At 39.0% G+C, this 16,065-nt stretch overlaps 1 protein-coding gene across 3 annotated transcripts in view; it reads right to left on the bottom strand.

Annotated features, from left to right (window-relative positions):
• Positions 1–16,065, bottom strand: part of GRID1 (glutamate ionotropic receptor delta type subunit 1) — a 543,067-nt gene that overhangs the window by 306,723 nt on the left and 220,279 nt on the right. For all 3 annotated transcript variants that reach the window (XM_075717629.1, XM_075717630.1, XM_075717631.1), the window contains exon 3: positions 14,700–14,984. In XM_075717629.1, the coding sequence (XP_075573744.1) occupies positions 14,700–14,984 (285 nt within the window). The remainder of the gene's footprint in view (positions 1–14,699; positions 14,985–16,065) is intronic.

Raw genomic sequence — 16,065 nt, 5'->3', positions numbered from 1 at the left:
CTCCTGAGATATTAAACTGATACATTGAAGATTCCCTTAAATTCCTGTAAAATTAAGTTTTGCCACATTTTTTAAAAAGATCTTAGTAAAAACACATTCAAAAGGCAAAATAGTCACTGGACCAAGCACTTAGATGACAGGAAAAGCCAATGAAACTTGGTCATCTCACTGCCATTGGACCTCCAAAAGTTTCTCCTTGGGAATGAAATAAAGTTCAAAGCATAGAGACGAAGCATCATGCCAGCTTCTGTGGTCTTTAAGCTTAAGGATTTCATTTTGTTTTAAACATATGACATTTCATATCAACAGGTCAAGTTCTATAAGAGACACCCCACAATAAGACAGGCTGTAGGGAGATTCTGGTGTCTGACAACATGGCTACCTCCTACACAAGATTTTCTAAAAAAAAAAAAAAAAAAAAAAAAAACCTTGCTTGTGGATGCGTTTACATGTTTCAAATAAATAAACTTGGAATTAACATCACACATTGCCATTTCTATACAATTACCACAGTAATTAGCAGCAATAAACACTAAATGTTTAAAATCGTTCTTTCGGATCATTATCATCAGAGTCTTTCCTTTTTCTTTAAAATTAAAAAAAAAAAAAAAGGGATATTTTTCCCTTACAAAACATCTCTTTAGCACATAAAGAATTAGCTAAATAAAAAGCAGCCATCCTCCCACCCAAGACATATGGGAAAACAAAGATATTTGCATATATCCCCACAGGTCTCCTTTTGCTTGCCAATTTCCAGTCTTTAAATCATTATTAAGGCAAAAAAACCACTTAGCTGCTGATTTTTGTTAGCATGTTTTGCTAAAGAGAATACTCAAATCAGTATTAATTCTTCATAGCAGCAATTCAACCAAGGGATTTTTTTTTCAGTTAGGTGGGTAACATAAATAAGAACATGCAGGAACACACTGATCTAAACATCTCCAAAATCACTCACATTTACACACAAAAGCTATAGGTATGCTTACCTCCTAATTTTTTAATAAATACATGACAAAAAAAATGTCCGTATAGATTCTGTTGTAGCAATAATTGAAAAACAGCAGTGACCACAAATAAAAGGAAATTCAACTAGGATTTTTGTTTTCTAAACAATCATTGAGAATCCCCAGATGATTCTCCTGAAGTTCTAACACCTAAGCTTTCATCATTATTAAGAAACAAAGATCTAATTAGCTATTGTTTTGCTAGATAGCAAGGGTAATATTTCTTCCTACATTAATATTAAAAACCTGCAATGAAAATGCACTCCTCTCCTGCAAAGGGTCAGAGCTTCTCAAATACTCCCCCTGCCCCAGATGATTATTAGTTTTGTAAGAATTTTCCTTTCCCTCAGGTGTCACTGCCAGCCTTTCTGCAGCAGAAGTGTTTCAAATTTGTCTGGTTTTATTGTAAAGTGATGAATGACCACAGTACACAGAAGAATAAATTTCCTGAAGTCCCAAGCAAAGGAAAAGGCCACCTTCAGAAGAATTAAAAAAAAGTGAACAAGAAAAAGGTAGATCTGGCATTGATCATGACTAAATTAAAGTATTTTTTGGTGGATCCCAAGACAGCACAGTGACTCCTGTAGACCAAGTTTTTTAGAACTCTTTTAGAGATTGTTTATTCCATCCCAATCCATTATACAATACAATAACAATGAGTCTTCCTGACATCAGCTGATGAAGATGAAACACAGAAGGTTAATTAATGCACGAAAGGGATTAAGCACTGGAACATTATAAACAAACTCTTTCCTGAGCAATGGCAGTCATGAGTCCTGTGACTTTGTGTATGAAGTCTGGATTACCTCATGTTTAACAATGTCTGATTAAAGCTTTTAGTACCCTTGAATCTTCTATAAGACCCTTTTCTTTTGGGATTCCCTGATGTTGAACCTAACCTGCTGCTACTGGGTTGATTCTTTGCTGTCTAATAGTTTGTAATTAAGTTCACAGTGCAACCTTTTGCACAGTAGGAATTTGGAGATCGACCTCTCTTGTACTGACCACCTACTTTTTCAAAATGTACCGAGAAGGCTTGAGGCCTCTGCCGTATTAGATTGATTTGAATTTGGTCAACAAGATCAACATTATTCAGAACGCAAGCAGACTGAGAGATGATTTCACACATACAGAGTGTAATCACAGATGCCGTATTTTTTCAGGAACCAAGTAAAATTCAACACAAACTAAACAAATTCAGTCCTTGCATACCTGTAGACAGTCCATTCTGGAAACAGTTACATGTGTTTCAATTTGAGGTTATATTTAGCCTTTACACTCCCTCTGTTCAGTCTAAAGATAGAGCACTTGGCACATGCATGCATTTTGCAGGGTAGGAGCTGATACTGTTTCATGGGCCTCCTGGCATGGATGGTATGAGGCTCTGTTGCTTACAAGTGCCTCGTGCAGTGGTTTCTCACATCAGACAGACCTTTCTGCATCAGGAGTCGAACTCGGGAGTAATTCTGAGTATTTCTAAAATAGGCTATAAATTCTCCAATTCCCTTCCTGTGATTACTCATTTATATCTGGATTTCAAGGAGACTATTCACTCATTTAAAGTTACACTGGTACATCAGTTCTTGAATAATTAGAGAAAAAGAAGGTAATAAAGCTTTCATCTTTATTCTTTATTATTCAGAACAACCCAATCCAGATTCTTAAACAAGAAAATAGATCTCAGTCTACAAAACAAACTTCCTTCTCTCCTTCTCCCCAAAATGAACATTTTAGTTAATTTTTACACTGCTTTTTTAATGCACTGCAATGAAGTTGCTGAGTTAGTAAAATTAAGCTGTACTATCATCTTCACTACACAAGCTAAGCCCATAAAGGGAAGCAGACAAATCTCACTAACTTTGTAGTTGTCTCTCCACTTAAGTCTAATAAGATATTTTTCAATCGCATCGTATTATAAACCATCAAATGATTTGCTGATGTAACTGTCTGAAAAGGCCCTAAATGTCTTATTGTTCTCTGACATAACCAAAACACATTCAAGATTTCTACTATTGCTAATTAGCTAATTTTCTATCTGTTACTATTGCACAGCAGAAGTTCCTAAACCAGATCCAAAGTGAACTGGCTAAATTGTAGCTATCCAAACAGGAAAAGGACAGTCCGAGATTACACTAAAAACCACTTCCATCCCCCAGTGACATTACTGCCATCACAGCAATGGGATGCTGAGAGGGTGACTGGACTTGCCAAACTCACTTGTGTCTGGGGTTCTAACCCCTTCTGCTACCATGATTTGGAATGTTGTTCTAACGGTGTAAGCAGGATTTGAGAGAAAGAAAACTTAAATCTGTCATCAGTACTCAGTCAACCCCACTAATTGGCCAATAATCTAGCATTTAAAGTGTCCCTCTTTCTTTGCCTCCCACCCTTCACACTGCAAAGCTGCCCTTGTTATTCCTGTTTCAATACCATAATACATTGTTTCACTTAATTACAGTTTGTCCAGACTTACGTGGCTGTGCAAGATGGGCAGAAGAAGAGATATAAGCCACCACAAATACTCCCGCAGATACTACTTTGTACAGCAGAGACAGAGTATATCGCCAAATATTGCTTGCTAAAGGGAGAGTGCACTTTTGGCATCAGAACTGTCATTTGGAGTCAAATATCTGCAGTCCAAACTATTTATTTGGGGTTTTTAAAATAAAATTTGATGAGCTCATATATACTTCCATACAAGGTAATCATAACACAGCATCCTTAACACAGAGCAACAGGTAAGATCTTCATTTAAAATTAAAGCACACTGCTGTCCCTTCTGCCAACGGGATTTCTATTACACCACAAGTGCCTGGTGGAGTGTTGGTGTTGGTGCTCCGGCTGCACTGACTTATTAATACAATACCAGAATTTGACCTTTAATTATTCTTCCACAGCAGAGGGGATTCATATTCCTACTGACAAAAATAAATGGAAGACAGACAGTTCCTTCCTGTAAAGATTCTGTCATTTGAAGGATAAAGGTGATTACAGAGAAGTGTTGGTTCTAGTTAATGGATTATTCCTTTCTTAACAAAGTTCCCTTGATGTTACAATATGGCTTTTGGAAGACAAAATATATCTTAATTCATGTTAATGGCAATGTCAAATATTAATATCAGTGGGCCAAAGCAAAATTACTTTCTAATGCAACTCCTCAGTGATTTTGGACAGATGAGATCCCTGGGTTACGGTCCGTTATGCAAGGAAGGCATTTTGTATTTCAGGGACTGAATATTTCTTGGTCTTTTGGTATAAACATAACAACCATTCTTCCGTGGCATAGTTTCTCTATTTTCCTCACTCTGCATGAGTGCTTTGTTAGGAAGATATTTTGCTGATGATATAAGTAAATGGTGGCTAGAGGCAGACCAGAGGAAATCACAATCGCATTGGAAATGAAATTCAAGCCAGCCATAATATATATCAGAGCTGAATTACTGTCCTGAGTTCCCTTCCATGTCTGCTGTGCGACAGCTGCAGACTTATCCAGCCAAAGGTTTGATTCTTACTGACAGATGAGATAGTCTGCTGGGAAATGGGGACCATCAATAGTTCCTGACCCTGTAAGGCCTTCCAAATTGATGTACTGGACTACTGCCTCCAAACAGTGTTACAGTAGCTATGTTTCCATTCAGAGCTCTCCCATCGCAGGGAATCATCAATGAAATTATTGCAAGGGATGTCCCCACTCAATTTTCGTCTCTTTCTTGAAGCCCTCCACAATTCTCCCATATGTTTTTGTTAGAAACAGCCTATTTGGGTCTTGATTACTAAAGCAAAAGATATGAAAACAAAACATCCAGTATTACAAAGGATCTCCATAAGACTCAGTGTTCCCCAGTAATGACACTAATCCTATTTACTCAATTTGTACACAAAAAATAATGCATTATTTCCCTTTAAACAAACGCTATAACATGATGAATATTAAATCACTCTCCAATGGAACTCAGACATCCAGATTACATTCCTAATGAGCTCTGACTCGGAATCATCCAAACTGTGAAGCCTTTTTTCCTCCGCTTTTTTTAAATCCTTCATAGTCTAATGATGCATTTGCTTCTAAAATGATTGAAGTAACTCTTAAAATAACTCCCAAAGCAACAGATCTAAACATTAAATACACCAGAGCATAAATGCAGAAGGCACAAAAGGCCTGCACAGCACAATTCAAGGAATAGCAAAACTCTGCCATCTTTGCACGTTCTGGCTAGGAAGAGAACCTTGCGTAGCTGTGGACAGCTAGCTAACCATTACAAACAAGTTTCAGAACCTTACTGAAATAAAAGATGCCTGGTTTATAGCCACATGAATATCTTAGCAGTCCAACGCTCCCCATGTCTCTGCAATTTTTATACAATGGAACAAGCACAGCTACCTTATCTTGTAGCATGATGTGTTAAACTGCAAATTGCTCAGATGTTATGATAAAAGCACCTCACTAAGTGGATGGTCTAACGTAAAGTCATAAAGGTAGTGTATAACACAGATGACTCCAGTATTGACTAAATGTATAACCTGGGGTTCTGCTCTGAGCCCAGACAACTCCAAGCGCTTTGAGATCTGCATGGTTGAGGGAGTCTCCGCAGTTTCAACATCAACTACTTCCTGAAGAGAGGGAGCATCGAGATGGAAACTTGCACGGTACAAATCCTAAGAGCGTTTCACTGACAGGAATTCACATTTCTTCATTTTCTACTATCTCCCAAGTTAATCACCTCCTAGGCAGACTACATAACTTGTCTTTGTTTGTATTCACCTCCACCTGAACATCAATCAAACTTTGCTTACCCTTCTTGATCATTGTCTTTTTTTTTTTTTTTTTCCTAGCTAAGGAAAAGCATCTTGTTTTCCTGCTTGCTGTTACAAAATAAAATATTATCTTGCATTTCCATGACGGCTGGGAGAATGGCCCTTGTGTTTGTTTTCATTCACAGTATGAATGATACTTATTTCATATTCCACAAAGATCACTGCAGCACAGACTTGTGGTTTAGCCCCTGTTGGCAACTGAGCACCACACAGCCACTGGCTCTCCCTCCCTCCCGGTGGGATGGGGGAGAGAATCAGAAGGGCAAAAGCAAGAAAACTCAAGGGTTGAGATAAGAACAGTTTAATAACTGAAATAAAATAATAACAATAGTAATAATAATAGTAATGAAAAGGAGAACAACAAGAGAGAGAGAAACAAAACCCAGGAAAAAAAAAAAACAAGTGATGCAACTGCTCACCACCTGCCAACTGATGCCCAGCCAGTCCCCAAACAGCGATGCACGGATCAGATTTTTCCAATTCCTAGACGCTGAACAAAAAGGCTGGTTCTATCTAATAATTTTGCTACATTATATATACACAAATGCAGTAGTCTACCGCTTTACAAATATTTGAATATATCACAAGCATATGAATGCTGTGCAGGAGTGGTAATAGCACATATTTGTTGATAGCCACACAATACATAGAAAACCATTTTGACCATCAGGGGTCTATAAAAATTACATTCCCTACCATACTTTTCCTCTAAAAAGATTTCAGGAGTTTTACATTCATTGTGGTCATCAAGGTTAATCCCTTCTATGAAGACAAAGACTAATAATGTTATCTCTTCTCTAATGTACTTGGTCACCATGCTTTACAAGCAGAGGAGAAACAAAAAGATTCCTTCAGAGTACATTCATCAACTGTTTATCATCGATCTGCAGAGAAAAGGAATAGTCCTGGTCAAAGCACTAGCCCCAGCCTATGGAAAGGGTGCTGAAGAAAGCCAGCAAACCCACAAAAAGCTTAGCCATAAGATAAATAAATAAATAAAACACAGCATCTAAATACAAGAAGTGTGAGAAGGAGAAGGAATAGGATTTCTGTCTCAATAAGGAAGCCACAAAGTAGCGATGGGAAGCCATACCAACTCTTAATAGTGTAAAATAAAAAAGAAACCATTTCCATCCAGGAAGGAAGCCAAAGAAGTCCTGCCTAGAGTGGCACCAGAAATATTACTAAGAGGGACTGAGCAAAGGCAGGAAGGGAGCAGAGGACACATGTTTCCTTGATTCCATATAGGAACTCATGTATATATTTACACACAACCATATACGCATATGTGTATGTAAATACACATACACAACCTTTTACCACTTTCCTTGAAATCCATACACATATATATATGAGTGCATGTATATATATGAATTCTCTCCCTCTCCCCTACTGCTTTCCATGAAAGACAATAGAGACTGGGAACTTATTCACCAAAGTTCATTGCATGTTGAGTTTTCTCAGAATGATGGTGTTACTGCCTGAAGCCCTACACACATCCTCCAGGACAGACTTCTATCCTTCTGCTGTTCAATTTCCACCTATGCATTTATTGAACAATTTCTAAATGGATGTGTAAACATCCACTCTCTAACAAATGTGAACTAAAGAGAGTCCCTTCTGGAATTAGTTCCTCAGATTGCCTGCTCAAGTACACCAAATCATCCATACATTTCTCCTTGTCATTTTCACATGCTCGAACAAACAGTTTAGCCTTGTGCCATGGCTTGAAAAGTCAAGAGATTAAAACTACCATCAGTCAGGAAAAGAAAGTCCAAGAACTTAGGACCTTCTGCAGATGACAGCTACAATTTTCAAAGACCTCCCTGTTCAAAATGAATTAATTTGCACCCTCCAGTTCCAGGCTGCTGAACTTTGCACTTTCTTTAGACAATGTGTGCTGTATTATGAAACATTTCTCTGTTTCAGAATATAAAGGGGAAAAAACCAGTCACCAACAGCCACTAGTTTCTGCAAAGTTGAGCCTGGATATTGTTCACTAAAATGTTACAGTGAGTTGAAAAAGAGACAGTAAAGAATGTACAATGAGTGCTTTCAGAACTAGGTTAATAATCACTTTTGACCAGATGACTGAGCTGAAAAACTGGTGGAAAACTGCTTCTAATTAAGCCTTTCATTCCATTTTTTCATAAGCGTCCCCCCAGATATGTACTTCAGAAGTCTTTTAAAATACAAACTGATTTTAAAAATAACTATTTTTAATAAAGAGCACAAGCTTTCTGTTTTGAAAGTGTCACTCCGCAGCATTTGCATCTGCTCTTCGCAAAACACTTTTCAAACTATTTGAAAGGTCAACATTGTTTCCTTAATTTGCCTTGAATTTACGAGCAAGACAAGTTGCCTAAAACTGCCCAAGCTGTTTGTCCAAAGATCTCTGACTGGCTTCTACTACCACCGAACTGAACAGGTAGGCTATGAAAGCACTCATTCAGAATAAAGGCTTTACCATAACTTTAAGATAATTTGTACAGTCATTTGCCCTGAAAGTATTTAGTGAATAGCTTTTTATGGGAAACAACCTCTGTGCACTGCTCCCATACCCTGCTAGGAATTGGGGGAAGAGGAGGAGGTAGAGAGGGGGAAGTCTAACTGCTGCTATTAGCGCACTTACTCGTATACCTTAAAAATCAAAGTACTAAAATTAATTTATAAGTAATAATTTGAAGTTAAATTGACTTTCTTTAATTACATTTAGTGTTATATAGTGCGATGCATTACTGAGTAAAAAGATACTATCAAAAATGACAAAAATCCATGCTTAATTTAAGTAGGCCAATTACTTTAAGTGCTGCTACAGTCAGAAAAGTGATTCAAGGATAAATATGGGAACACACAATACCATTTCTTCAATAGCTTCCAGATCAAATTCAATGTAAAAGTCAAAAGGTCAATTTTTTTCCTCTACCCCATGGCATCACAAACTCCCTGTGGTACTTGGAGAACTTGGCTGAATTCTTTCGTTCCTGGCATTCTCTGCAGCAGCAATGATGATTATACATTGCAAGATGCACTCTTTTCTTAGGAAAGTCTTCATTTTTTCCAGGTAAAAACTGAAGATTTTATATTTGTCTGGAGTCTAGACATCCAAATACCCCTAGTTATGCATGAATAACTAGGTGGTGCAGAATCTATGTAGAATAAATGCCCAGAGGATTCTGTTCCTTGTTGGATGCAAAGGTGCTTAGGCCCAGTCTATTCCTCCCTTTATCATCTTATACAGCAGATGTCCAAGGACTCCTTCCCTAAGTCATTGCTGTTGCAGATTGATGACCATAAAGAAGTTAAGTTTCTCTGTGGCTGGCTGCTTAAATTCTATACATTTTACTGTTCAAACACAGCAACCCCAATTCAAGCTTTGCAACAGTTCCATCTGGGATCCTCCAACCAACTGAAAAACCCAGGTATTTTTAATAACATATGCAAACTCAACAACAAAACACATGCAGAAAAAGTCTAACACTTTCTGGTAGCGTCAGATTTGCTGAACAGGCACATACCAGCATACCAACACATGTGCAGTTGGTTCAACACTTCTCAAGCGCCAGATTGCCTATATTTGCATTAAACAAGGCATGCTCACTGGAAAAACCTGTAGAGAAATATGGCAGCCCTAGCGATGCGAAAGTGGTTGTCTGACAGCTGAAATAATGATGCAGAAAGCAGAAGATAACTTATGTTATACTGACAAGAATAAAAGAAAACTTAAAGACAAAGTAAAGCAGGTAAGATGAAAGTAGCTTACGTGCAAGTGTTCTACTTCGCTTTTGTTGTGACAGCCAATGCTTCATGTTACAACTGATTTGCAGTGTTACTCGTGGATTGTGTAAAAGCATGCATTTCTCAATTTTCATTACTATACTTCTTTGCAAATTAAATAATTGCAAGAGTAGTGGCTTGCACAAAGGGGCCTTCACAAAGGAGGGACCATTCCAGGATCAATAGCTAGCTGTAAAACTATTGAAAACATAATTCCTGCAACTTCTGATCAAGGGTGAGGCTCTTGACAGTTAGGACTCAGAAATCAAACTGACATGTAATTGCTGTAGGAAACAAAACTTCTCATGAAACTCATCACATTAAAAAACAAGTTCTTTCTACATAGCAAGATTCATAAGGAAGCATTCAAAATGAATGTGGTGTCAATGATCATAATGAAAAAAAAATCTCTAATCTTAAAAAAGAATTAAAATCGAAAATAATTTATAAATCAATAAATTTTGGGTTTGTTTTTTTCCCCGTAGGAATAAAACCCCATAGACAGATTTGAAAGGTCTAAAATTCTTCAAAAGTTTCTTCTGTAAAACTTTTGTGCAACACTCTTCTTCACTAGAAAACACTCATTGACACCAAAAATTAAGAACAAAAAATTACAGCTCCCTTTCACAAGTCTAATACCATTTTCATTGACAAAATAGTCATTAAAAAAAAAGGTGTTTTGTCTTACATTTTGTAATATGGGTATGTGCACATCTGTGTAGGAAAGCAGAGAGATTATATAACTACAGAGACAAAGTGTTTTTCAACAAGATTAATCTAGTGAAAACATAGCTATTACTCACATTTCTCTTCAGAAATATGACTTAGTATTCCTCACCATTTTCATTTTCACACCCAGTTTCCAAAATCCTTCTCAAATCCTTCCTCTAGCCATACATCTGTTTATTTGTTCACCCTAGAAGCACAGTTTCAACTGTTTATTACCCAACCTCATCTTATTGTGGGCAGCACCCACTGCTTTTAACCTATAGTCATTTTAGAGCTCGATAAGATTCTTTATGAAACTTGCCACACTACCAATTTTTGTGTCAGAAAATTTGATTACTGGTGCTTCTACATCCAGGAGGTCAGCAAAATAAAACATTAAACTTTCCAGTAGATGCTTATACACAGATACAATGTATGTAGAGGCACAAAAGATGCTGCTGCAGAGGAAAATGCAATTCAAAACACATGAGCACAGCTGAAGCTTTTTTAGGATGACACAACAGGTCTGATTTCTGTTGCAGGTTCTTTACCAGGTGGGTAGACCTAGTTCCACAGAGCACCATCTGACAGCCAATGACAAATTTAGGGTCAATTCCTCTTTTTCCCCAGCAAATTAATGTCAAATACCATGATTTAGCATGGGATTTTCATGAAGACATTTGACGTAAAATAATGCATTTAACATGACCATGGTCCCTTGAGCTCTTACTGGAATTGCCTTATTCCTGAATGTTCCACTTAGGTTGTCTAAACAATTTCTAAAGAAATTTCAACACCAGTTCAGTGACACTGGGAGGAAGGTTTTCCCTTCCATTTCACAGATTGGAAAGGGAAGCATACAGGGGCTAGAAAGTCTTCTCAAGATTACTTGGTAAAGAATAGCAGGGACAGAGAGAGGGCTCAGACTGTCTCATTCTAGCCTGGGACTCCAGCAGCTCCACAACACGTCAGCAAGAGAGGAGACTTGTCTTGTCTTAGCTGCGACTTACTTGAATTGCTATAGTGCCTAGCCAGCATTTTCATACCAGAAAGCTCCCATTGTGACCAATGGGCAGTAGATTTCCCCGCATCTTCTGAAATTATACACAAACCATAAATGAGAGAAGTGGAAAAACAAAGGCTGAGTCATGAAGATGCGGTATCCATATGAACCCTTATCTTTTCCTATATAAATACAAGAGAACTGTATAGATATGTATCAACTGACCTTTCCCCCATTGGTACTGCTCAGCAGGAGAACAGTGTGTCATAGAGAAGAGTCTGAATGCTGCAACTATCAACTCTGAGGTCTTTTAAACACCACTTCTCCAGAACCAAGCTAGCACCCATTTCGTGCTGTTATCCATTTCTTCACCACAAGTGACAAAATCTAAAAGCTGGTTTCACATTAGGTGGAATGCCACAGTTTGTACCCTGCTTCTACCATTTCCTTTTAGCCAGCTTTTTCTTTATAACTTCCACATCTTTCCTGTGAAATCTCTCCATTTCTTGTTACAGAATTTAAGGTATTTTACTGGAAAGGACCATATTCTTTCACCGCAGTTGTACATATGGACTTCTGCCTGTAGCTTCAGTGTAAAACAAGGCATATTTTATCGTAAGCACACAACATTAAGGAGCTTGGTAGGCCATTCAGTGACTACCCTGTATTTCTAATTGCTAAGTCTGTTACTTTTTCTTAATTTAGCCAGTGCAGAAATTATAATCCAAAATGTATGCCTGATAAGGGACAAGTAAATCACATGAGGTAATTTTCAGCTCCAGTATAGCACAGCATTACTATAAACATGGGACTTCTTTAAATTGTGCAATGTTATTTTGTCTTTAGAAAACCTGACAGTTTCCACAAGGAGAACACCAAGGGATTGGCTGTTTTTTACAGATCAGCAGATGGACAAATTAAAACATTACTCAAGGGAATAGTATAACTTCCAGAGAGCAGGTAAAGGAGGACCATTTATTACAGTAAACCACAAAAGCCCAGTGCTGGAAACTCTCTGTAATCACAAACATGCGTTCTTCAAGTGACCTCCCTCCTCATGGCCAGCACTCAACTCCTGCACAGTGAGCGAGGAAGTGTTGCTGGAGACCCATAAGCACAGCTCTGCTGAAGCTAACTAGCCAGGGCAACGGGCACGCCCGGGAGCCGGCTGCTGGTCTCGAGCAGAGCGCGCAACACCCTGGGAACTAGGTTGTTTATCCTGTATTCACCAATGCCTGCCCAAAGCTGGCAAGATTCAGTTGGCTGCTTTGCAGAAACTCGTCCCACCAAATTCTTATGAAAAACATAAGAATCGGAATTAGTATAAGGTGGTTGTCACACCTGAGAGGAAGAGGAGGGGAAACAGTGCATGGGCAGCTGCAGTAGGCAACACTCTCTCCACTGGAAGGAGCAGAATACCTGTGGCACTTTTCCATCCCCTTTTAGTGTCTGTCTTACTGGTACAGACTGAAGGTCTGTCTGCGGTAAATGGAAAAGATAAATTTGATCATAACTGAATTTACAGAGTATGTGAATTAAGACTTTCAGGATTTGGTACTGAGATGTTCACCCTTTGCAGAAAAAGGCAAAGAAACACAGACGCACTACTGGAGTAAGTGATACCATAGTTCAGTAACCAGGTGTGCTACCAGGGGAAATGGGTGATAACAGTTTGTACATAGAGCATCTGGGGTGTTACCATGGCCAGGATTCCAAGGGGTTGAAAGATCCCCAAACCAAGCAGTTTTGGAAGGTTAAAACTATAAATCAGCAGGAGAGAAACAACAGTAACTATAAAAGGATGCTTGTAAGACAGCCTTTTAAGATTTTTTTTTTTCCCCCATTCTTGGAAATAACAGTTAGAACAATTTTAACTTTTTAAGCCCAATCCTCTGCTGCATAGCAACTTTCTCATCACTACCAGAAGGCCACCAAAAGAACACCTACCACATACCTTGTGGTTTTTGCTTTCAAAACTTCACTACTCAAGCATTACATAGGACAGTAATTACATGGCAGTTTATCTGCTGGGTTGCTAGATTTCTGAGTCGACAGATTAACTCTACAAGTATCATAGCAGCCTTCTCATGCTTAAAATAATTCTATATAATTAAAAGGATGCAGCATCAGTTGACTTTCCACTTAATCACCCTCATCATCTTCAATCTGCCTGTTGAAGAACAAACAGCAAGTGACACTTCTAACAACTGAGAACAGAAAGCTGCACCCAAGACTTTCAGAACTCATTCAAGCTCGGGACCCTTTGCATAGCCGTTTTGTTTTGGTTTTTAAACGCAGGAGTAGCCCAACTTCAAAACCAACAATGTTATTTCTCTCTGATTCACCACAGAAAATCTGTCATTATATAGGTAGAATACAAATAAAGATCTATTTTGCAGTTGTGGAAGGCTATGTATAAAATCTAAACTATATGCACAGATACACATAAGATTATTTTTCCAGCTGCAATTTAACCTTAATTTCCTTTCTTTGTGTTCTGTTCATAGTAAGTCACCACACCAAAAGCTTACGCATCACTTTTTAAACCAAAAGTGTTTGCAGGGTTTTAAAACACACTGTAGAAAATATATTTCCCTCATTACAGATCCTATATCCATTACAGATCCTATATCCTAAGATGAGAGTGCTGAAAATACTGCAAGTTAAACATATGGAACACTGTTCATATCAGTTGAGCGGGGGAAAGGGGGGAGGTAGGAAATTATGCACACAGTTCCCTTTCACTCTGAGAGCTTAGCACTACGAGAGATTTATTTTTTCATCGATTCTTTATACCCATCATAAGGTACTAAATTTGCTTGGGCAGATACTCCTTTTCCTCAAGTTTCAGCCCAAAGTAAAAATTTTGCTGAAGGAAATGCATCAAAAGAGTGAAAATGCTAACTCCACCTTCTGGTTTAATGCCAGGAACTATATCACTCTGAGATTTAGTCCAAATGGAGAATAGTGTGAGGAAGCATGTGAAAAAAGAAATGGTAATAGTTATTGTGAAAATTAATTTTTCAAGAACAGTACTCAGCTTCGATAGAAAGTGTTTTCTGGGAATGGGTAGAGGCCATGTTGAACCTCCTTGCACAGCTACGTGACCCCTGCCAATTAATGTCAACAGTTTATTAATATTTTACTGAAAAAGTGTGACGTGATTCAAACTTCAGTTGTCTGGGTAGGTGTTGCTAAGCAACTTTGCTGCTTGTCTGAGAACTGGTTTTCACAGCAACCTTTCTTTCAAAGACCTGTGTCCTCTTGAAACACTTTCCCTTTTGTCATTGAAGAACCCAGCAAGTTATAGTCCACCCCTCCCTTTATAGTTTCCTCTCCATCTCCCAGTTAAAAAGAAATCAACCTAATAGCGTCTGAAATTCTCCACTTACCATAATCGCTGTCATAAAATACTATGAATTTCTGCCACCGCAGCTCAGTGACCAGTTTCAGCATAACATCATTGAGGCGGACCGGTGGTCGGGCAGCCAGCGTGTACTCCTCCTCCTCCAGGCTGGGGTTCAGGTGGCAGGCTGTGCGTGGAGAGCCTCCCATGTTGCGCTGTACAAAAAGGTGTGGGATGTGCATGGCATCTGTCAGGGACTGCAGAGCGTTGGCCGAGGCACAACCAGTGGATGTCACTAAGGCTAAGATCCCCAGGGTCATCAGGTCACAGGCTGGAGAAGACAAGAAATAAAGCGGGGTTAGAACAAGCTCAGCAATTCCTTTGACCAACCTAGATGCTAAGAAGGGAACAAGACAGGCTTTACCCTTGCCATTAACACAGAGCTGAAATTATTTATATTACAGTTTCAGCTGAAGCCTTTCAGAGTTAGGTCCTGTACCTTTACAGTAGAAGAGAGTATCTGCAATCTGTACTGATAAGACAAAGTTGAGGACAGATAACATTACTACTGTCATTTCTTCAGACAGGAGCCGACGTGGATGGAGATTATGGTTCTTGCTTCAGGTCATTCCCGGTGGAAGCAGGAACCGAGCTCCCATCTTTTAAAACCCACTTCATTGCTTTCACCTCTTAATCTTTGTTGTGCACATTGGATGAAGACTTCGGACAACAAACAGCAATTTCAGCTTCAAGGATTTGTCTTATACAAGAGTTTTGAAGGATTTTTAAATTGATGAAATAACGTTCACTCTGTGTCTCAGAGCAACAAAGAAACGGCAAAGGCACTCCTCAGAACAAAGGCAACTCATGAATGACTAAACAATTATTATTAATGCTGTAGCTGTCTTTAAAAAGACCTGGAAAAGCACATACCATTTAAAACCACAGCATATCTTAGGCCCATCTGCTTTTGAGAATGAAGAGTTAGGCGAGTTTGAAACACAGGCCATGCAGGCTGGGCAGAGCCCTGGGCAGCTTTGCTCTGCTGCTCAGCACAACCGGCAGCCTCTCACACGGCTCGCCCTTCCCAGCACTCCTCCAGGTAAGGTGACCTGATATTCAGCTGGGGTTGGAAAATGTTTCCAGCCAAGGGGCCCAGCTGTAACTCAGCAGCTCTTCAGTCAGCAGTGGTGGTAAGACTGTGTAAGACTAAGGCAGCCATTGATGCCCCTTTTTACTAACCCTCTTGAACAAGCGGCTGCAAAGTTGGCCTTGGGAGCTCAGCACAGCGAGCACTCACAGGTTAGCGCTGCACCAGCCCTGAGGGTCCCCCAGGGGCACCTGGCACTTCCTACTCCTCCTTTGAAGAGGGCTGGGGGCAAGCTCAGGGTTTCGGTAGTTGTTTCAGTCCC

The sequence above is a fragment of the Pelecanus crispus genome, chromosome 10 (genome assembly GCF_030463565.1).
Source record: "Pelecanus crispus isolate bPelCri1 chromosome 10, bPelCri1.pri, whole genome shotgun sequence".
Classification (NCBI taxonomy): domain Eukaryota; kingdom Metazoa; phylum Chordata; class Aves; order Pelecaniformes; family Pelecanidae; genus Pelecanus; species Pelecanus crispus.
Note: the sequence above shows the minus strand (reverse complement) of the source record. Positions and strands in the feature narration are given on the sequence as shown.